Source organism: Trachypithecus francoisi, unplaced genomic scaffold (genome assembly GCF_009764315.1).
Source record: "Trachypithecus francoisi isolate TF-2019V2 unplaced genomic scaffold, Tfra_2.0 Lachesis_group9, whole genome shotgun sequence".
Lineage (NCBI taxonomy): Eukaryota > Metazoa > Chordata > Mammalia > Primates > Cercopithecidae > Trachypithecus > Trachypithecus francoisi.
In genome coordinates, this window is record NW_022681474.1 from 54,135,556 (window position 1) to 54,159,049 (window position 23,494).

At 50.2% G+C, this 23,494-nt stretch overlaps 1 protein-coding gene across 3 annotated transcripts in view; it reads left to right on the plus strand.

Moving 5' to 3' along the window:
* WDFY4 (WDFY family member 4) overlaps positions 1 to 23,494 on the plus strand; it is a 302,160-nt gene that overhangs the window by 274,813 nt on the left and 3,853 nt on the right. For 2 of the 3 annotated variants that reach the window (XM_033209235.1, XM_033209236.1), the window contains exons 52-60: positions 1,770 to 1,923; positions 4,471 to 4,562; positions 8,548 to 8,760; positions 11,090 to 11,237; positions 13,616 to 13,800; positions 14,682 to 14,840; positions 19,346 to 19,525; positions 21,266 to 21,448; positions 22,724 to 22,808. In XM_033209235.1, coding sequence (XP_033065126.1) covers positions 1,770 to 1,923; positions 4,471 to 4,562; positions 8,548 to 8,760; positions 11,090 to 11,237; positions 13,616 to 13,800; positions 14,682 to 14,840; positions 19,346 to 19,525; positions 21,266 to 21,448; positions 22,724 to 22,808 — 1,399 coding nt within the window. The remainder of the gene's footprint in view (positions 1 to 1,769; positions 1,924 to 4,470; positions 4,563 to 8,547; positions 8,761 to 11,089; positions 11,238 to 13,615; positions 13,801 to 14,681; positions 14,841 to 19,345; positions 19,526 to 21,265; positions 21,449 to 22,723; positions 22,809 to 23,494) is intronic. The other variant, XM_033209238.1, reaches the window with a different exon arrangement.

Below are 23,494 nucleotides of genomic sequence, written 5' to 3' on the forward strand. Positions count from 1 at the left end.
GAATGACCCACAGATCTCACTGGATCAAGTCTGACTCAGTAAATGGACCAGCCAGACCATGACCCTCAAGATGTCCAGGTGTGGCCACTTTGGGTGTGTGGTATGTTCCCCACTCTCAGAAAGAGCTGAGTTCCCCCGTGGCCCACACATAGTGGATCAAGTTGGTCCCAGGTCCAGGGATTCCCCCAGGAATCTGGCATGGGACAAAGCATGCCCTGTGGAGTTGCATCCATGGGTTTGCCCCAGTTCTGCCATTCACTGCCTTGGGAAAAATCAGTGCACTTTGAGGAGCCTCCGTTTTCTGGTCTGCAAAATGGAAATACCAATTCCTTCCTCATGCAGCTACTGTGAGGATTAGGAGAGAGCATCTGAGCATGGACCAGGCATGCCAAGAGAAGGCCCCTGCCCTTTTTCACCTCCGTCCACCCCTGCAGCTGCCCCCAAGGCTTCCTTGGGTAAATACAGATGGAGACCCTCAGCCCTCTGAGCAGGGAAGGGAGTGATGGGCACAAAGTAGGCACTGCTGTGGCCCTGCCGCTTGTTCCACATGTGTGCTCTGCGGAAGATGGCAGAAGGAGGACAAGTTTTTGTTATACAAAGGCCCAGCCTTGATGGGGACAAGTGAACTATTGAATCCCAAGCAAAAGGATATCCCAAAACTTACATAGACCCAAGGCCCAATTTCAGAAACTGTCTCCTGAAGTCCCTCCACCCCCAGCGCCTTCATTTCTCCAACCAGGACCTGGAGGGAGGCACCTCTCTGCCTCCTCCCAACCTCCAAGACCACCTGGTGAATAAGGGTACCATCAGCTGAAGAGTTTGACAATTCAGATGAGAGAATCAGAGCATCTAGGGAAAGAATGTGCCTGAATTCTTACATGGCACAACCTCGACAGCCAGGCCTGGGGCCACCTGTGGCCATAGGCCTTGGGACCAGGACTGGCCCTGGCAGAGGCTATGGACATCGTGTCCTTTGTGGACCAGCCTCTTGCCCCTTGAACCTGAAATTTCTCCATCTCTCCACCCTCAGATCCATTCTCTCTTATGGAAGCCAAGACCCTTGGTCCCAGAGTCTCCTTCCTACCCACCTCTCGCCCCCACCAAATGCCATGAGCTGTGTGTTGGATGTCACCAGGGCCCTGCCCTAGCGAGTTCTCCTCCCTCCTCCTCCCTCCTCTGCTTCTTGCTCTCCTCCCACCCCTGCTGCTCACCCAAGCCTTGTCCTCTGCTCAGAACACTGCCATCTTCCCCATAAGTAGGCTTCCAGACTCACTTCCAGGGCGCCTCTCCAGGAAGCTCCTGCTGACCTCCCACATAGAATGTTCACCCACTTCTTTGTCCTATGGTTGGTTCTTTATTTCCTACCTGTGGCAGTTGACCATGAGCCTCCCAGGAGCCGAGTCCCAGTCACTGGCACTCTTGCTGCCTCGAGTGGAGCACCTAATTCAGAGCTGGCCCTCTGCAGTCTTGGAAATGCTCAGATGTTTCTGATATGAACTCAGATTTCCATGGCAGGGAAACATGGATTGATTACCACGGATCATGCATTCCGCCTTGAAGCTCTGGAGCAAGGTTCCAGAGAGTAATAAAGGAATCGGTAGCTGGAGAACCATGGCACACACATCTGGGCTGATGGGTACACGTGTGTGGGGAGAGTGAATAAGAGGTGCTAATGGTAGAACCTGTGCCTCCAAGGCAGAATGGATGGTGCCTGGCCAGCAGGAGGGTGCCAGTGAGAGCAGCTGGTCATGTTGGCTCCATTTCCCCAGGGTGGAGGCTTCGACGTGGCAGACAGAATGTTCCACAGTGTGAAGAGCACATGGGAGTCGGCCTCCAGAGAGAACATGAGTGACGTCAGAGAGCTGACCCCAGAGTTCTTCTACCTGCCCGAGTTCTTAACCAACTGCAATGGGGTGGAGTTCGGTGAGTGGAGGCCTGGTGAGGCTGGGTGAGTGGTGTTGCAGGGTGCTCTTTCCCATAGCCCCTGGGTGGTGACCAACATCATCTGGACCTTTGCTAGGCCTTCTCCAGGACACATGCACTTTGGGTGAGGTCTCCACTGGGCAGCAGTGCCCAGAAGGAAAGGTGGTTGCTGAGGAAGGACGCTGGCACCAGGCTGCCAGGACAGCGCTGAGCCACCACCCCACCCGTGACCTTTCCTTCGATGGTCCCAGGCCTCAATTGGCAGTGAGGCCGTGGCTGAGACCAACCTGGGCTCTTCTGTGTAGCCCAGGTCTGGCACTGCCTTGCTGTCTCGAGACCTTGGACAAACTCCTGCTCCTGACAAGTTCCATTTCCTCCATGTCCCACAAATGGGTTCACATGGACTCCAAGGGCAGGACCCAGAGATGCTGAGTCTCCTGGGGTAGACTACTGGGTGGGATCCCAGGGCAGCTGGACAGGCACTTATGGCAGCTCCTTCCTGAACTGCAGGCCCCAGCCTAGGATGCAGCAGGGCTTCTTGCTGCTATAGATCATTCTAAGCATGTGATATGTATTTTCTAAGCATGTGATATGTATTTTCTCCTTTAATCGTTGTGCCAGTCCTGTGAAATAATTCCTGTTTTTTTGAAATAATTCCAATTTGTTCCTCCACTGCAAACAAATTGCTGAGTCAGGGCAATTTGCAGAGTGGATGAGTGGTCACAGCCTGGGCAGGGTATGGGCAGCTGTGGGTGCTGGCCTGGGTGGGAATCATCTTCTGCAGACAACATGCATGAGCCATCACCAATGCATACCTCAGGCTCTAGAGCCCCCCTTCTTCAGTGTTCTCCTTCTGCCTCCAGACAGCACATAAGGGCATGCACCTGAGCCAGACCAGATGCAGCCCTGGCGCAGGGTACAGGGGAGGAGATTAGTCCTTGCAAAGATTAGTCCTTGCAAAGAAAGTCCTTGCAAGATTAGTCCTTGCAAAACCTTGTGCAGGGGTTTTCAGCCCTAGATATGCAGCCCACATCCATGAGGAGCAGGCCAGACAGTGAGCCAGGCCCCGTGAGTCTGACCTGTGGAACATGGGGACCTTGGTGATGTTCAAATCATTAGACACCTCACATGCGTCAGGGGTGAGAAGTGAACAAATGCAAAGGATGGATCCCCCAAAGCATGAGGAGTCCCACAGAGGAGTCACTCAGGGAGGGTGGCAGCCAGGAGGAGATGGTTGGCCAGCCTGGAGTTAGAGCGCTGACCGGAGTACCCACTCTACCTTGGAAATGAAGCCAGACTCTTCTGCAGGAGGCATGACGGGCTCAGCTGCAGAGATGATGGCTCCTACCAGCAATGGAGGCCAAGAGGGCAAAGGTCCTCAGAGAAGTCAGGAGAACAAGTGGTTATTGAGCACCTACTGTATACAGGGACCTTTTTTTTAAGGCACTGGGGATTTAGTTGGGTCTTCTGGGATGGCATACTCTGAAGATGTTTACATTTTGTGTGAGGATAGGAAAAAGGGAAGAGAAAATGTAGACAATTTCTATATTGTAAGTGAAACATTGTTGGATGCTGAGAAGTCCTATGAGTAAAATAGGTAGGAAAATGGTTTGAAGATGACTCAGCAAGACCTGGGTTTCTCTGGTCCTCAGGAAGGACCTGTTGAGGAGGTGGCAGGCTGAGATGAGTGATGAGAAGAGCCAGGCCAGGCAGCTCTGTAGCCCAGAGAGAGCAGGGGAGCTTTTATTCCAGCTGCTTCTTGCAGGCTCTGAGGTCAGGCAAGACTGTAGCTCACGTTTATGGAGTAGCCATCATATGCCTGACATCGTTCTAAGCATGTAATATGTATTTTCTCCTTTAATCGTTGTGCCAGCCCTGTGAAATAATTTCTGTCATCACCTTAAATTTTACAGGTGGAAAATGAATCTCAAAGAAGTGAAGTGGCTTGAGCAAGGTTGGGCAGCTAATGGAGAGGAGGGAGACTTGGGTCAAGTCCAGCCTCCTCGTTCTACTGTCAGGGGAATCTGTCTAAAAACCTTGCTGTTCTCCCCTTAAAAATGGAGAGAAAATGCATAAATTATCGAGTTAGAATGAAGATTCAGTGAGGTGACATGTGGCCAGGGCCTAGCCTAGCTCCTGGCGTGGACTCAGGTGCTTAGAATTTGCCAGCTTGCACCGCTATCACTGTATCTCCTGATTGTTTAATGCTGTGTAAAAAACACCCAGAAGAAAGGCATGGTACAGTGGAGAGAAAGATGTACCACAATGATGACACTGAAATCATTTCAGACAACTTACAAAGCAAGCACTAGTGCTGCCTGGGAAGCAAAGAGGACCTCCTGGAGGAGGCAAAGGCCTAGAGGCCATGCTGAGGGGTCATTCTAGGCAGAGAAGATTGAAAGCAGTATGGTCTGCAGAGAATATAACTCACGTTCTGACCTACACAAAATCAGCAATCCTATGCAGCATGCATTTTACATCCCCCAGTTCCTAGCCTGGTTTGAGTCCCCATTTACCCAAATCTCTGCTGCTTCTCATCCCATGCAGGCTGCATGCAGGACGGGACTGCACTAGGAGATGTGCAGCTCCCTCCCTGGGCTGATGGGGACCCTCGGAAATTCATCAGCCTGCACAGACAGGTGAGTCAGGCCAGGACCCCTGGTATCCTGCTGGGGACCTCAACATCCCCTCAAATTCTACCGAGGCTTTCTGTCCAAGTGGAGGGCCAGTGACCCGCACTGTGAGGCTTATGTCTGGAAAACCCAAAGAAGGGGTGGGGTCTATGCCTTGGGTTGGCAAGGAAAGGCTTGGGCTCTGGGCTGTTTCAGGAGCTCCATTAGACCCTGCACAGGTGCCAGCTTGGTGAGGGTTTCACTGGAGGAAGTGAGGTCAGTGTCCTCAGCCAGCCCTACAAGAATGTCTACTTACTCCCTGGGCCTTACTGCTCAGCATAGTTCAGAGAGGGTTTGAGCCTCCCAGGGGCTCCCACTGGCCAAAGATTTTCCAGGACTGGGCAGAACTTGGCTTATCACCCAAAAAACTGGACATGGGTAGAGACCAGAGGTCATTAGGGACACATGCTGAATCAAATTTCTGGGTTAGTTTAAGCACATGAAAGATGTTCAGCATCATTGGTCACCAGGGAGAAATCAATTTAAACCACCATGAGATGAGATGCTGTGACATACCCACAGGAGTGGCTGAAATTGAAAAGACCAGCAAAACCAATAGTTGACGAAAATGTGGAGCAACTAGAATGCGTGAGACATCCATGGTGGGAAAAGCAAAATGGTACACCCACTTTGTACAAAAGCTTGGTAATTTTTTTACAAATTTGCAGGTGCATTTGCCATATCGCCCAGCATTTTCACTTGGAAATTGAAAGCACGTCCACACAAAAACTTGTGCATGAATCTTCACCAGGTTTATTCAAACTAGTCAAAAACAAAACTCAAATGTCCATCAGCTGGTGAATGGATAAACAAATGATATGTGCATGCACACACAACAGAATGCTACTCAGCAGTAAAAAGGAGCAGATTTACTGAATCAGTTTACACAGAACAACATGGATGAGTTTTAATGCATTATCCTACATGAAAGAAGCCATAACCCAGGGCTACATATCATGTGATTTTTATATACAGGCATGAAATGTGACATTTAGAGGCAAACCATAGGGACAGAAAACAAATTAGTGGTTCCTAAGCTCTGAAGTAGGAGAGTGACCACAAAGGAACACACAGGGGGACTTTCTGAGCCAAAGGAAATGTTCTATTTCTTTACTGTGGTGATGGTTACATGACTGGATGAATTTACAAGAACACTTTGAACTGGGCATTTTAAAAGGGCAAGTTTTATTGTGTGTAAATTATACTTTAAAAGTAAAAATAACCGGAGGCAGGTCTGACTAGTGGCAACAAACCTATGCCTTTTCCTGTCCTTTTCTGCAAAGAGAAAGTTCTTCTTGTTTTATTCTTGCCTCTGGAAACTCAGTGATAGGAGTCATCCCTCTCAGAGCCCACTGTCTTGAGTACTTGGGCCAGAGTGAAAGTAACCTGCAGGCAGCAGCAGCCATAGTCTGATAAAAGACAGAAGTACACATGATTCAATTGACCAGAGTGTTACTGGAATGATGGACCACTACATCTAAGCTGGATAAAGATGTAGCCAAAGACAGGTGGGTGATGATATACTGCAAAGAAGAAAAGGGACAAGGGGACCTGAGGCTGTGACAAGGTAGAAGAAGAGTCTTAGGAAGTACTTAAACATCCAGCAAGTTGAGGAGGATGTGACTTTCACCAAGTGGATGTTTGAATGAGTGCTTTAGAAGATGAGGCAGTTATGGATACTGACATGGGTTAAGGTGTGGCCATGGGAATGGTGACTTTAGGTGGAATGAAGGCAAAAGTCTTTGGAGATGTGGAGCTCAAGGAACCAAGAGGCCAGAGATCGCAATCACTGAGGATGATGGCAGATCATGGAGAAGAAGGGAAAATATGGCCAGGAATCACCATCTTTGATGAATGAGGAGAACAGAGAGAAGTTGTTGGAAGACAGCAGTGAGGATGAGGAGTGGGTAAAGCTAGATCTCATGCAGCACAGAGAAGCAGATGTTTTGTGATTTTTTTTTTACAAGAGGACAGAGGACCAATACTCTGGAGGTAGCAATAAGGACTGAGGAGACACCAGCCCCATGTCCTGGCCCCAGACATATGGGTTGTGTCCAGCAAGTGGCCACCACTTGAACTTGCTGAAGGGGAACTGGTGGCCCTGAGGAAAGCCAGGCTTCATCTAAGGAAAGGAGGTGGAGGAATGTTTGGGAAGAGCTTGAGGATGTGGGATATGTGTTGGTTAGCAAGAGGTAGGAAGAAGGGCCAGCAAAAGGGTCAGCTGTCCTGGCCTATGATCTGCCCTCACCCGGCTACGCCTTTAGTGGTTCTGTGGCAAACATCAACAAATGCTTTCATGCAAACATCTCCAGAAGGCCATGAGGTATGCCCCAAGTCAGGTAGGGTTGGGAGAGTCATATCTTTCATTACCCCTCGTATGACATGACTCAAGTGTGGCCTTCTTGCCCTCAAAGCCACTTTCATCATAGACCTCAGAAAAGCTAACTTAGCACAGGTGACTGGCTTCTCCAGATCCAGGTGTGTAGGGCAGCTTGTCCTCCCAGAAGACCAATATGGGGAGCCCAGACAATCCCAAATGAACATCTTGAGGCTCTGGGGACCTAGCCCTGAAGCTGGGTTCTATTCAGTAGAGACAGGTGCCACCTCTCAGATAGACTGTGATGACATCCAGACACTGGGCCATACTTTCTCTTCCTCATATGTGACACCTGATGAGAATTATTGCCAACCTGGGTCCCCCATTCTGAGCCAGTGCCACCCATCTGGGCTGTATGCGTGAAAGATCCAGCATGCTTGGCTCTTATGCTAAATTCCTTGTTTCCTGTTGGATGTCACCTTTCATGAGGGGCAGATGTTGTTGACTTCCAGTGGGAGCTGTGGTCCTAAACGGGCTGAGGTTTACTTCTCATTTAAAGGTTGTAAACTCAGATCCAGGCTCCGTGTTTGAGTTGAGAATGTCTCCTGTCCTCCCATCTGGGGACAGTGAGCCTGAGCGTGGACAGAATATTCCTCAGGTCTGTGAGTGCATGGGTGAGAAACCCCTTGCCTGCTGCATGCCCCCAGCTAGACACAGCTGCCCCAGTGAGGGAAGTTCACATTCCTGGGGGCTAAGCTGCACCTCAGAAGCAGGTTCTATCATTTCTGTGCCAGGGATGATTTAGAAGATACCCACACCCATGTCCAGAATTTCCCAGTACCTCAATGAAGTGGGATCTGCTCAGTGAGACTGGATGCCCCCTGTGGGGTTCTAAGGAATGAAAACTGGCAGCTGGAGTGTTAGGATCACATGAGCCTGCCCTAGAAGTGAGTTAATTATACCTGCCATCAAAGGCAGTGTTCATGGGAGGAAACAACACCTGTGAAACAGCCGGTGCCTGGCACCGTACGTGCTCAGTGAAATCACCTAACTCCTGGAGCTCTCTGTATGTCAGCCGTGGACACAACTTAATTCTTACATGAACCAGCTAAGAAGGTACAATTGTTCATCTTACAGATGAAGAAACCAAGGAACAGAGATGTTAAGGAATGTGTACACGGCAGCACCCACACCCCCTGTCCTCCAGAGCATGCTCTCCTGATCACTGCACTTAGCCTCAACCTTCTGACATTCTCTGATCAGAACCAGTTCTCTCTGTTTCATATGTCACATCTCAGCAAGACCCCAATACTTTATTTTCAGCCTTGTCTCTTCCATTTAGATGTCTTTCCCAGGCCTGCACCTCATAGATACTGTGGACACCATGGTTGTTTTATGACATGGTTGAGCTGGGGTGGTGAAAACAGTCAAATCTGGTTTGCTGTTGGCTGGAGGCAGGACTAGGGTGGCCCTGAGGTGGCTGGCTCATCCTGCCGCTTTGTGCTCATCAAGCCCAGGTGCCCATCAATTATCTCCTCTGTGCAGGGCCAACACCCTGAAGCACGTGCCCCTTGCAGAGAGTGCATGGGTCCATGAGTGGCCTGGGTTTTAATGCTCTTTGGGGTTTTGTTTCAGGCCCTGGAAAGTGACTTTGTCAGTGCCAACCTCCACCATTGGATAGACCTTATTTTCGGGTACAAGCAGCAGGGGCCAGCCGCAGTAGACGCTGTTAATATCTTCCACCCCTACTTCTACGGTGACAGAGTGGACCTCAGCAGCATTACTGACCCCCTCATCAAGAGCACCATCCTGGGGTTTGTCAGCAACTTTGGACAGGTGCCCAAACAGGTACAACATGCCTTGTCATTTGCCTTGCTTTCTCAAAAAAGTGTGTGCAGTGTGAGGACATTCTCTCCTGGGGTTAGAGTGAAGGAGAGGGCTGAAGAAGTGAAATGCTCCCCCTTCATCTTCCTGTGCTTTCAACATCAGGCTTAACCCTCAGTTACCACCTGATGTTGATGCAGATGATGACATCGTTAGTCAAACTGGTGAAAGCTGGTGTTTATCTGTGACTGATCTGATTTTAGACACTACAATAGATATGTAGTAACTAATTACTTGTGTTCATATCTATGCTACAAGTTTGTTGTATCCAATGACTTAGGACATATCAAGTGTTTGAAAGTGCCTGAAATATGACCAGCACTTAACAAATGTTAGTTATTAGTGTGATTATGTCATCGAAATCTCTTGTAAGCTCTGGGTATAGAGAGTATTCTTTCATGGACCAGGAAACTGAGGCTCAGAGAGGCTAAATAATACCTTGCCTAGAATTACACTAATAGCAGTCAACAGAGGTAGAGCTCTGGTCCTAACACATGTTGTCACCAGTGTGAGAGCGTCTGCCGTCTACCTGCCAGGTCTCGGGTGAAATGGTGAAGTCTCACCTGGACCTTCTGCTCTGCTGGCTCTGTCTCCTGTGAAGATAGTCACTTAGCAATATGAGGTTGTGCATTCCCCTGTTGACATACTGATGAAAGCACAAGTTAGGTGGTTATTTAATTGATTCTGGCCCTGTTGATCCTTGAACTGTGGTTCTGTGTGGAGATGTTTTGTTCCAGCCTTACCCCACGTGCAACCATGAGGACACAGGGTGGGGAGGGGGCTCCTTTTGCAGTTAGTGCTAAACTAACATCTTTCTGTCTGGTCTCACATGACATGCTGAGATTTGCTCAGCTCCCAGGTAAAGGGAATGTGAGGAGGGTGTGAGGTTGACTTGGAGATTGGATGGTACATCAGTGTGGGTTTGCTGGGAGGCTTTTTAGAAAGGAAAGAATTTCAGGAAAGAAACCTGTTAGTCTAATGATTTCACTTCTTGAATCTAAAAAATATATAATAATACAAAGCAAGAAAATAATTCAAAGTAGTAGCCACCACCATCCAGCCATGTCCTGCCTCATGTACTCACAGCCCTTGTCCACAACACAGATCTTTTCCCATCAGTGTTGTTACAGAGTACACACAACTTCAGATTCTGACTACTCAACAATGTGTCATATGAGCTGTGACAAGTATTTCTAAAGTAGCCATCAGAATGAGAATCCCCAAGTGTCCCAGTCTAAAGACAAGATTGCAGCACTCAGGCCCCATGCTACTCCTAACAGGGGCTGTGTCCGCTACTCCCAGTCTCCTTGAGCGAGGAAGAGTGCTCATTATTAAACACTAATTGAAAACTCATCATTCTGATTTCTGTTTGCATTGGTCACCCAACCAGCTTTTCTAAATAGGTTAGCATTTGATCCAGGACTATAACTGAGCTGAGGTTTCTCTGAGACATCCCCATGCCCCCCAGCTGCCCATCGAACTGGATCCCCAACTCTGCCCATGTCCACAGCCCGGACCAGTGTCCACCTCTTCTCCCTCCAATGTGCGCCTCGTGGATGACTTGCAGGAATGTGCTGCTGGCTGGAAAGAGCAGCCCAGCAGGGGTGCAGTCTGGGAGGGACTGCAGGGTACAGAGCTGGATCTGGCCACAGCTCACACCCTGGTCCAGCAGCAAGGACTCAGCCAGGCAGCATGGCTCATGCTCAGGGCTTGGCTCAGTTATGCAAAAAATTTGGCATTAGGCACAATCTGATGGCAGAGATTGGAGAAAAATAAGAAAGAGGCCACTGATGGGATTTGCCCGTGTTCTTTGGAATATTTGAATGGATGCTGTTAAAGAATTGTGTTGATGCTTAGGTAAATAAGCCGGCAGAGAGCTTGTGAGGGAAGGATGAAAACTATGAGAAATAGATTGAGTCAATGAAGGAAGCCACATGATCTAGGGAAGGATGATAGTCACTCTGGCCTCATGATTGAGAGACAGTTCTTCTGGGGACCAGGGGCTCTTCAGTGAGGCCAGTCTTTCCCCAAGCAGCTTGGGAAAGGAGAGATTTGGCAGGCAGAAGGGCTGCCTTTATGACCTTGAAAAAGTAGCTGTCCCTCTCTGAGCCCCAGGCCCCTCACCTGCAACATCTGAGGGCTGGACCAGAGGTTCTGTTCATGTTCAGCTCTGTCAGGAGCAAGCCCAGCTGTGACAACCCCCAGAATCGGGGTGCAGCTGCAGTGTGCACAAAGGATGACCCCTCCTCTGGGCATCTCTCCCCTCACGTGTGTCTGTTCCCTGTCTTTCCAGCTCTTTACCAAACCCCACCCAGCCAGGACTGCAGCAGGGAAGGCTCTGCCTGGAAAGGATGTCTCTACCCCTGTGAGCCTGCCTGGCCACCCACAGCCCTTTTTCTACAGCCTGCAGTCGCTGAGGCCCTCCCAGGTCACGGTCAAAGGTGATTCCCTGGCTCTGCATTGTTTGGTGTCCTGTCCCAGGGTTGTCCCTTCAGTGGCTGGGTTCCTCTGGAGGTCCAGCACCACATACCTAGGCAAAGTACTGGGGACTGACTTTGAATGGCTGCATCTCCAATCACAGCCAGATTCTAGGGGGCCATCATCTCTAGGAAGTGTCTAGGGGCTCCTCTGTTAGGTCTTGACTTCTGAAGACCCACATCTCTCTTTCTCTCTGTCTGTCTCTCTCTCTCTATTTCTCTCTCTTTGTCACATACACACACACACACACACACACACCTCTTTCAGGCACACACACACATCTCTCTTCCTCTTCCTCTCTTTTATACATGCACACACACATGTACACACACACACACACCTCCTCTCCTCAAGAGACCAGTGGAGAGTCCCAGGTTTCCCAAGGAAGGGTTACAGCCTCTGTGCCTTGGCCACTGGTCCTCCTAAGCAGGGCAGGATAGGCAGGCAGCCAGTAGCTAAGAACATGTGCTCTGGGGCAGATGGCCCAGGAGTGAATTCCAGCCCTACTGCTTCCTCCCTGTGTGATCTTGGGCAAACCATTGAACCTCCATGTTCCCATGGGGATTTGAATAGGGTTGAATGGATGCTATTACAGAATTGTATTGATGCTTAGATAAATGAGCCCGCAGAGAGTTGGTAAGGAAAGGATGAAAAACATGAGAAATAGGTTGAGCCAATAAAGGGAGCCATGTGATCTAGGGAAGGAAGAGGGTCACTCTGGCCCCATGATTGAGAAACAGCTCTTCCAGGGACCAGGGGCTCCTCAACAAGGCCAGTTAGTGAGAGTGCGATGAGATGGGCCACCTTCGGTGCCCAGCACGTAGGGTGATTATTAGTCCCTCTCATCTGACCACAGTTCAGTGGCTTCCTCAGCTGCCACCAAGGCTCAGAGAGGCTCTATAGAAGCAGGAGTCCACTAGGGTGGGGGTGGTCCCACCCAGCCCAGGAGGGAAGGTCACCCAGATGGAAGCAGAAGAGAGGGTGAGGCTGGGTTCCTAGGGCCGTGTATGTATGAAGTCGGGTGCCTGTGCCATCTGAGGACATGCACTGCCTTGGGGAAATCCCACTACATTGAACAACATGCAGGTCCCAAGGAGTATAAAGTTAAGTTTTCAGGGGTTTTAATGGTGTCCTTTTTTATCCTTGAAGTCCAAGAACAGTGTTGTTGGCACACCCCACCCTGGTAGATAAGGTGCTGCTGCTCTTGGCTCTGGGGACCATGCCTCCATTTGCCCCAGGACTGGGGATCTGCTGCTGCATTGAAGTCCCTGGGCAGTCAGACACAGCCCCTGCCCTCACAGAGAGGGACACGAGGTACAAACCACACCAGTAGTAACAAAGGAGCTCAAATCTCCCATGTGGGCTCCAGGAGACTGATGCAGATCTTACCAGCCACAGGTCCTAGGGGCCCTTCCTGAGGTTGTTTCCTCATGTGTAAGGTAGGGAAGACAATGGCCCTGCCCTCAGGCTTGTGACAGTGCCATGAAGTGGTGTCTGCCACACAGGCAGGCAACAAGCCAGCGCTGAGACAGGAGTCCTGGCGGATGCTGGTGCCACTCCAAGCACACCCTGGGCCTTGCTTTAAGGGGCCTGGCTTTACTCTCTCCTTTTCATCTGAGCAGTCCCAGAGGGTAAGGGCCATTGATGCCACAGTCCCTTCCCTACAGGGAGAGACATCTCACAGTCTTATCCTGGAGCCTTTCCCGAATCTTACTGCCTCTCTTCCTCCTGGGTGGTAGGGTCAGGAAGAGGGTGGTTCTCCCACTTGACCCAGCACAGGGCAAGGAAGGGAGTGGCCCCCACCAGGAGGAAGGAAAGGCCCCTACATGGTGGGTGTGGTGTGCACAGTCTCAGAAACTAGGCTGGCCTCAGTGTTTTGAGTTGACAAGCTGCACCAGGCTCTGTGCCAGGGGACACACATTGAAAGGGGCATGGTTGTCTCTACTCCATGGGAAGAGGCTGGGTCTGAAGAGATGGAATGACTTGACCAGCATAACTAGGCTTGGAATGAGGTCTGGGCAGCTCCAAATCCCGTGCTCTGAGCCATATTCCAGCTGGGGCTGGGGGTGGCTCCCAGAGTGGAGCTGAGGGAGGGTGGGAAGTGTGCCTACTGTGACTCCTGCCCCAGGGCCCAGCTACAGTGGGTGCTGTCCTTCTGTGCATAACTTCAAGTCCAGTGTGTCTGCCTGTCATTCCTACCTGGGGCCCAGCTGCAGTGGGTGCTGTCCTTCCACGTATAAGTTCAAGTCCAATGTGTCTACCTGTGACTTCTGCCCGGGGGCCCGACTGTAATGGGTGCTGTTCTTCCATGCATAAGTTCTCCATACTAACTGGGGCGTAGATATGTACCTCTTTTCTCTAGGCTCAGAGTCCCCCAAAGGGGCCATCGGCCACATTGTCCCTACTGAGAAGACCATTCTAGCTGTAGAGAGGAACAAATTGCTGCTGCCTCCTCTCTGGAACAGGACCTTCAGCTGGGGCTTTGATGACTTCAGTTGCTGCCTGGGGAGCTATGGCTCCGACAAGGTGAGCGGGCTGCAGGGAGCAGGGGCAGCCTCAGGACCTCAGCCTTCCTCCAGCTGGAGGCAGAGATGGTCCAGAGATAAGCGAGCCCAAAGCAACCTCGCCCAATTTCCCTACAAGGTGTGCTGCCAGCCTGGGAGGGAGAGGACTCAGTGACTGTGCAAAGCCCTCCTTGGGCTGGGCCTCAAACCCTCCTTCCAAGGCTTGCAAGTTGTCAGTGCACACTGTCACCTCCAGAGCAGAGGCTGGCTGAACACGTGGCCACATTGAGCCCACTCACACTGGCACTGAGTGTAGGAGGGAAGTCCTGGGGGCTCCCCTGGTTCCAGTCATGACTTAGACTCAAAGGACGCACACTGAGCATTCAGGGGGCTGGCAGGAGCAAGCTGTTTCCCTACTGGTCCTCCCAGTCCCCATGTAAGCCATGCAGTCACCTCTGCCTTCTGATGTGGCCCCTGCCCTCTTCCCCAGGCCCCATTCCTACTCTAGCTCCCCTCCCCTAATTTCATCACTTCCCATGAATTCCCTACCCCACAAGCTCTCCCCAGCCCCTCCCTAGCCTTGTCCCAACAACTTCTTGAGGCAGCCATGGAACTCAGCCCCACATGTCCTCCCTCCTGATCCCCAAGCTGAGCCACCCCCTGCTGGTACTCATGGGGTCTTCCCAGCATCCCTGACTTGTCTCTTCCCACCTGCTAGAGGAGGAGCTCCTGCTTGGGGACCAGGGATGGTCTGGATTTTGTCACCAGGGACTGGCTCCTGAACACATGGCATGTCCCCAGTTCCCAAGGCACTCAGACTGGCCCACATCCCCCTGTGGCTCTATCCTGGGCTCCTGTCCCTGCTGTCTCCACAGCAGTGCTAATCCCCCTTATCTCCCACAGATCCTGATGACATTCGAGAACCTGGCTGCTTGGGGCCGCTGTCTGTGCGCCGTGTGCCCGTCCCCAACAACGATCGTCACCTCTGGGACCAGCACCGTGGTGTGTGTGTGGGAGCTCAGCATGACCAAAGGCCGCCCGAGGGGCTTGCGCCTCCGGCAGGTATGGTCCTGCTCATGCAGGTGCGGTCCTCAAGTGGGAACAGTACCTCATGTAGGGACAAAACCTCTGGCCAGTATGGCACCTGGGCAGGTGTGGTGCCAGAACACACCCTAACTCTGCTCACTGAGGGCCCTGTCACCCTCAGAAGTTGGGAATGAGCGAAGTGGGGTGCAGAGGGTGGCCCACAGCTCAGCGTCATTCAGGAGTATCATTTTATTCCCATGGTACATTTGACAGGTACACAGGGCAGGTGCCTCCACAGAGGCCCACACCTTAGCGAGAGATGCCAGGCCATACACAGCCACTTCATGCACATGGCAGGTCTGGGGAAACCAGTTTCCTTATACCAGATAATATTTTTTGAGCATTTTGCCACAAGTTGGCCTTTATGCCAAGCATTTTTACATGGATTGACTCATTTTAGCTTCTTGACAGCCCTGTAAAATAGGTGCCATGATCACCCCTACTTTATTGGTGAAGGAAAAATGAGATGTAAAGAAGTATAAGTGGTGCATCCAAGGTCAAATGAAAGACTTTCCGAAGGGAAGTGGTTGAGGTGGGAGGAAGAGGAACCATGAACCAGGAGGCTGAAGATGTGTACCACCAGCCCTCATAGGGAATGCTAATCACAGTGGCACTTAATATTTGCTTAACATTCCAAATGCACCAAGACCCTTCTGTATACTATTTTTTCTCCATGAAGAAGGAACTGTTATTTCCACATTCAGACAAGGAAACTGAGGCTCATAACAGCTTGCATTTGAATCTAGGTTTGTCTAACTCTAAACCCCATGCATTCTCCTGCATAGTCTGGAACTTGCCCTAGAATATCACTAGGGGACACTTTCAACTCTAAAATCCAATTCATTTCTGTGTCTGTTTTTTGGTTGGCCACAGAGCCCTAAAGTAACAGAAACAAAAATAAGCTGTACAAAATCAATCACGCCTGTAATCCCAGCACTTTGGGAGGCCGAGGCGGGTGGATCATGAGGTCAGGAGACCGAGACCATCATGGCTAACACAGTGAAACCCCATCTCTACTATAAATACAAAAAATTAGCCGGGCGTGGTGATGGGTGCCCGTAGTCCCAGTTACTCAGTAAGTTGAGGCAGGAGAATGGAGTGAACCAGGGAGGCAGAGCTTGCAGTGAGCAGAGATCATGCCACTGCACTCCAGCCTGGGTGACAGAGTGAGACTCCGTCTCAAAAAAAAAAAAAAAAAAAAAAATCACCACTGACCAAATTTACTAAACCGAACATGTTTCACTGAAACTGACCCTGGGTTTCTCTGGATAACTTTCAAGCCACTTCTGTCACCCTAGACCATGTCCTTGTCTCCTGGTGCTATGCAGGGCATGGAGGGTGCTGCATGGGCACTTAGCAAATGTGAGGTGAAGGAACGAATAGGGCAGTGCGAGAGGGTGCTGACATCTATGCAGGGGCAGCGCACCCACTGAGAGGCAACTATACAGGTGACAGGCAGGTGACCTTCACCAACTGCTGTTGTCAGTGGGCTGGGTATGATTCCTGATCTCAGCAAAGGGACTGGAAATGAAAGACTGGAGAGCTCTCTCCCCAGTATCCCCATTGCCCATTTACAGCTTGCCCTGGGGACTGTACACAGTTCCACCTGACCCTGGGGCTGGCCTTCGGGTACTGGGGCAGTGATTTTTCTACCACCCTCGAGCTCCCATTTAACAGTGAAAATGCACAGAAACACCCTCATATCGACCCCATAAAAATGTAATTTATCATCCTCTCCTACTTCCAAATCAACAGAAAAAGATATGGGAATCCCACATGCTCTTATTTTCTAAAAATAAAACACTTTATCACTTACCTATAAAGGCTAATGTGGCCTTGCAGGTTCCCCAAACCACGGCTGCTGAGTGAAGGGGTCCATTCCTGACCTGTGAACAGGAAAGTCATCACTGATGAGCTTCATAGGCAGTTCAAAAAGTATTTTATTTGTAAAGATATTGCAACATTAAGGAGAAATTTTAAATTTACTTCAAAGACAATTCTCTACCACCCCTATAAAAGTTTTCATTTTTGCATACTTTCATCCCCAGATATTACATATTTATATCTTTCTGATCAGTGTGTAGATATTTTATTCTATTTTCACCTAGCCTATCCAATTGTTTCCATTTTTCTACATTCTCTATAATTTACATTTCAATCGTTCCATATCATTCCATTTCCATAAAATTGCATTTCAATTGTTTAGTTATGTCAGTGCACTACAGTTTAATAAACCATTTCTTCTAAAACTAGACAATTAAGTTGTTTCCAAGTTTTAACTATTTTAAATAGTGCTGCAGAAAATATCTAGGTTGCTGTTTGCTTCTGATTGTTTTCTTACGATAAACTTCAAGGAGGAGAGTTATGAGCAGTGACACGGTGCCTTCCAAAATAGTTCTATGACTTAATCATAACCACCAGCAATCAAGAGCACCCGTCTCATGGCAATGTAACCAGCGTGGGGAATAATTTTCAGGGGTTTTCTTGTTGCTGTCATTTTTTGCTAGTATAGTTAGGTATGAGATGATATAATGAACTTATTTTAATTGGCCTTTTAGAGAAGTATTATTCTGAGAAAACAAACCCCCCTTGAGCATACATTTGAAGCTGCTACCTCCTTCCTTGATTTCTTCGGCTCTTGCAGGTGGTGGGTGCTGGATGCCTTGTGGTGCTGGAGTTTCCAGGCTGGTCAGAAGGCAACCAGCCTAACCTAAGTGGGCAGTGCCAGGCACACAGGCTGTTTCCTGGGAAGATCAGGCAGACTTGATTCCACTCGTAAACAACACGTGCCGGCACTGGGCCTCAGAGATCCTGTCTTTACATCCTGAGCCTTACCGTCTCTGCGCTCTTTGGCACTGCTGTGTCCCCTGCGGTCAGAACTGAGTCATCAGACTTAGTTCATTCTGGCAAGAGATTCAGAAGGTTCCTGTCAACTCCTCTGCTTTCCCCTGTTCACTCTGGCAGTTGCCATTTTCCTAGGATGACCCAACTCTTCTGTGGGTCATATCCATTAACTTGCCAGCACCATCTGGTTGGCGTCACATTAGAATCTATTAAGGACAAACGGGAGCCTGTGGCAGAACCTTTCATTGCTATGACCAGGCAAAGTGACAGCTTTGAAAAATGCTTAGCCTCATTGACCCAAATGAGTGAGCGATTGTCTCTGTTCTGAGGGTGGATGTTTACCACGTGGTAAGCCAGACCAATTACGCCTCAGAATGCCACCTCCGTGCCCCTCCAGCTGAGTCCAGGGGATGGCAAGCACGTGTGAGCAGAGGACCTCAGATCAGGGCCTCCAGGACCTGCAGCCTCTGGGGTGCTGGTGATGGAATCCACACCATTGCCTGCAGCAGTTGGCCAGGGGGTACCAGCATACGCGGTGGGCCATTTCAGTCCCTTGGGAAAGTGTCCACAGAGAACAAGGCCTCCAGCCAGATCTGCACACACTGCCATCCATGAGTCAGGCCAGGTTCCACACAAGCCAAACCTGAGGGCCAAGACCAAGGAAGTCTAAGCGTCCCAGTGGCTATGAATCCAGACCTATCAGACTTGAAAAGCCCCATCTTTTTGGTGACCGCGTGACCTCCCCTTTTCTTTTTCCCAGTTTAGTTCAAGAGTGCATGTGCCTCTGAGGTTCCCTTACAGAGATGGCTCTCAAAGTTGGGCACATGTGAGAATCCCCTGAGGGCTTGTGAAAATTCAGACTTCAGGGCCCTATCCCCAGTGTTTCTGATTCAGGAGACTTGGGGTAGAACCCAAGAATTTGCATTCTAACGGGCTACCTGCTGCTACTGAACCTGCTGGTGTGGGAACCACAGTTTGCCAACAGTGCTTTGTATGTTGATTGCAACATGAACTGGCTAAGTGTGGTGGCTCACACCTGTAATCCCAGCACTTTGGGAGGCCAAGGCAGGTGGATCACTTGAGGTCAGAAGTTCAAGACCAGCCTGGCCAAAATGGTGAAACCCCATCTCCACTAAAAATACAAACCATTAGCCAGGCATGGTGACACGCACCTGTAATCCCAGCTACTTGGGAGGCTGAGGCAAAAGAATTGCTTGTACCTGGGAGGCAAAGGTTGCAGTGAGCCGAGATCATGCCATTGTACTCCAACCTAGGCGACAGAGCAAGACTCCATCTCAAAAAAAAAATAGTGACATGAACTGCTCCCAGGTTCAAGACAGATGTAGGGCAGCACAAAACATCCAGATGTGACTAGTCTCTGGTTGAGTTATAAGTAAAAAAATTGTTGTTTCTCCCCAGCAGAGCCTCTACCCCTGAGATGAATGAAATGGAGAGGCTAGTCATGGACACCCACATGCACACACCCCCAGCCGCACAGACAACAGACTTGGGAATCACTGACTCACTCAGAATCTCCATTTCCTTATCTAGGGCCCAGCTGTATAGGGAGGGTGAAGAATTCTCCAAAGTAGCTGAATTGAGGGTCCTTCTCCTAACCTGCGAGTCTCTGTCCCCAGGCCTTGTATGGACACACACAGGCTGTCACATGCCTGGCAGCATCAGTCACCTTCAGCCTCCTGGTGAGCGGCTCCCAGGACTGCACCTGTATCCTGTGGGACCTGGACCACCTCACCCATGTGACCCGCCTGCCCATGCATCGGGAGGGCATCTCAGCCATCACCATCAGCGATGTCTCGGTAAGGCTCCCGTTTCTCAGTGTCCGTGTCCTCACCTTCGCAGTAGCATGGAGTACAACACTCAGGAGAAAGCCCAGAGACACAGAGACTCTGGCCACCCCAGAATGTTGAGAGGGCCCCATGTGTGTGGAAAAGTCGCTGTAGATCTCATGTGCAGCACCCAGGTCTAGCTTCAATGTCCACTTCTTTACTTTCCTCCCTCTGGTGGTGGGAACAGTGGGAGGTGTCTGCTTTGCTGCAGGCACCAGGGTGCTGCAGCAGAAAGACTGGTTTTTAGTGAGGGTTTTGCTAGATGTGGCTGACTCATTTAGCTCTTTACCTTCAAATCAGTGTTGACTTGGCAGGTGTTTGGTCTTCATGGCAGTGCAAGCTTCTCTGCCTGTCCTTCCATACTGGCTAACAAAGATGAGGGAGATCAATTTATCGGTTTGAAATTTCTTCCAGACCAAAGCCCTGTCATGGGATATGGGGTTCCCTGAGGATGCAGAGGTTTCTGCATCTGCTCACAGAAAACCTAAGGGGCCCAGGGCATAAATAAAATGGGCAGAGGGCTCAAAAGAGGAAGGGTGATATAGGAGCTTCCTGGTTCCAATTTTTGCTGAAAGTGGTGCTCCAGGTAGGCTTGAATTCAAAACTGGATTCAATGTTAGATGAGTAGATGGAGTGTGAATGGGTGGGTGGATGGAGAGGTAGATCAGTGGATGCATGGGTGGATGGATGAACAGATGGATAGATGGGTGGATAGATGAGTGAATGGATGGATGGATGGATAAATGAGCAGATAAAGGGATGAATAGGTGGATGGAAAGATGGATGAAATGGATAATGGATTGGTAGATGGTGGGTGAATGGACGGATGGGTTGATGTATAGAAGAAGGCGTGAAGCCTTCACCTGGGAGAATATAAAACCCATCAGGAATTGTGTCTCTAGACCCCAGAGAAGCCTGGTACCAGGACAAGTTGTCCTGCAGCCAACTGATTTCAGTCTGTGCTTGCTGGGTGTGGGGCAGAGAGGTATCAGACATGGTCCCTGGCCTCAGACAGACCATCCCTAACAATTCTGGAAATTCTACAATGGATCCCAGCCCAGGGGGATATGGAGGGGCACTGAGCCTCATACATCCATTCTGTGATTAGGGCAAGGCTCAAAGGGATGGCCCTAGGGCCTTGGTGACAGTGGCCACTACAGAATAGACAGGACTTGAGGAGCAAAGACTCAAATGTGAGCATATCAGGAGATACAATGGGGAAATTTCTCCTCAGAAATTCCCTCTTCAGGGACATTGCACAAGCTTATGAGCCACGTACAGTCATTGGAACCTCTGTACCCTGCCCTCCACCAGGTGGCATCCAAAACTTCTTTATGGGGCAGGGCTGGCCAACCAGGTGTAAGTTGTGTGTCCAAAGCCAGGGCTGCCCTTCAGGCTGGATCTTCTGTGGCAGTCAGGGTGTGGCTGGGGAGTGGGATCTGGGAGGAGCCTGAGGGTGAGCCAGGTGCCTTCTGCCAGGAAAGAAGTATCCAAGCACATGATTGCAGTATGAAAAGAACCAAGAATTTACAACTGTGTGAAAACACAGCAGACCTGTAAGTCAGCTGGAAAGAAGTCTTGGGGTACCTTGGGGGTCTTCAGAGCATGGCAAATTGAGGGTACTTGGGTGTACCAACTGGGTAGCTGAGTATGTGGCTGATGGGCAGGCAGTGACTCCAGCTTAGAGTGATACCAGCTCTCACTGCACAGGGCACCATTGTCTCCTGTGCGGGAGCACACTTGTCCCTGTGGAATGTCAATGGACAACCCCTGGCCAGCATCACCACAGCCTGGGGCCCAGAAGGAGCCATAACCTGCTGCTGCCTGATAGAGGGCCCAGCTTGGGACACAAGCCAGATCATCATCACCGGGAGTCAAGACGGCATGGTCCGGGTAGGTGTGTCTTGGGCAGAATGAGGACATGACCAAGAAATATGTTCATCTCCATTCTTCTGACTTCCTCAAGGGGGCCAAACCTGCAGGCTGCATTTGAGACCATTCCAGAACAGGTACCTACAGCAAATGAAGCTGTAGGTTCTTTCCAGGGAAAGAGTAAATAAATAAAATTATATATATAGTATTACAGAGACATATACAGACACACATACTAAAATAAACACTGTTACAACATATAAAAGTTGAATGGTTAAATGCAAAAGATTATATCCCAGTGCTAAAAGGAGATATTTGTGTCATCCATTCAAACAGAACTTACCCACCTATCCACTAATTTATCTACCCACCAACCCATTTATCTCTCTACTCATCTACCCACCCATCCATCTACCCATCCGTCTCCCTATCCACCCAGCCACTCCTCCATCCATCCATCCATCCATCCATCCATCCATGTATCCATCCATCCATCCATCCATCCATCCATGCAGGCTGAGGCACCCAGGCAGTCCCCTCACAGGACTTTGTCTGTGGCCTCTGCAGAAAGCAGGGCATTCTGGGCTGGTCTGGGCTTGGTGGGGTGTGGCCCACATCGGTGGGACAGCCAGAGGAGCCTGGGGTGGCCGAGCTGCAGGTATATTACTCTCCTGGGCCCACCCAAAGCATGAGTGAGGGTCTTCTGTGCACTCAGCGCTCATTCATTCAATGAGTTCCTAGACTGGCCCAGTGCTGTGCTAAGCCTGGCATGGGACTCACGGAATCATTTGAGAGGAGGCTGGTCCTTGCCCTTTGGTGATATAAAATCCAGACCCGGTGAGTGAGAAGCCATTTTCAGTGAGTTGGCCTCAGGGCTCCCACAAGCAGGCTTAGCACCAAGGGCCAGACACAAGATGGGGGTGCCTAGCCACCCAGGGGTGAGGGAGGACTCTAGAGGTGGTGGCATTATGGGCAAGAGGGCATTGGTTGAGCAAAATGGTAATAAACTGGTTGCAGAGTCACATCCCTGCAAGTGAAGGGTGGTGGGGGGATAGATGAGATGCACTTAGGGACATGGGTGGGGTAAACTCATTCAAGGTGCAACTGTGATCGGCCAAACCTCCGCATGAGGAAGCTGGAGACTAAATAACCTTTTACCTGATAGTAAATTAACATCAGAAGTGAAAGGGGGTCCATGTCTTCATCCCTTCCCTGAGGGCCCCCCTAGGTGTGAGGAAATTGACTAGGCCACTCCGAGCTTGCAGACAGCCCATGACATTTGCTTTTTTGGGGCAGGTTTGGAAGACTGAGGATGTGAAGATGTCTGTTCCTGGACGGCCAGCAGGAGAGGAGCCCTCGTCTCAGCCTCCAAGCCCAAGAGGTACCTGACCTGCTAGGGATGTGGCTGTCCTGGCCTTGCCCTGCACTCCTCACTTCCCCTCTCTCCACCTCAGCCCAAGGGCTGCAGCTTCTCCCAGGTCTGCAGAGCCTAGGGAGGCCTAGGGAGGCACAGAGAGGTTCAGTGACTTGCCCGAAGTCACCCAGCAAGCAGACTATCCTCACATCTGCCGCCATCACAGCCACAACGGCCTCAGAATAACCTAACCATAGATACTGGAATGTAACCACCATCACTAACCCCTCCATAATGAATACAGGTGAAAACCTCCCCATCAAAGCTGTCACCGCATCATGTCCATCACAGCTGTCTAGTCCCCGCCCCCATCATTACCTCCTCCAGCTCAGTCTTCAGAAAAGATTGTAGCTCAGAACTGGGACATCTTTATTGGGACCCACAATCAAACACATTTTCATGAAGTGAGAATTCTATCATCCTGAGTGCTTCTGTTAGCTCCCTGTTTGCTCTGCATCCCAGAACCTGTGATCATCCACAAGAGAGAATTTCCCAGATTTCAGAGGGCTGCCTTCTGAAGAGAGTAGAGGTTTGCAATTCATTCATTTCTAAAATACAGTCCACACGTCTTTGATTCATTTAGTCACCCATTTGTGGATTCTTCTTCATGCAAGCACACACAGGCATTTGCTCAGCCGCTACTGTGTCCTAGG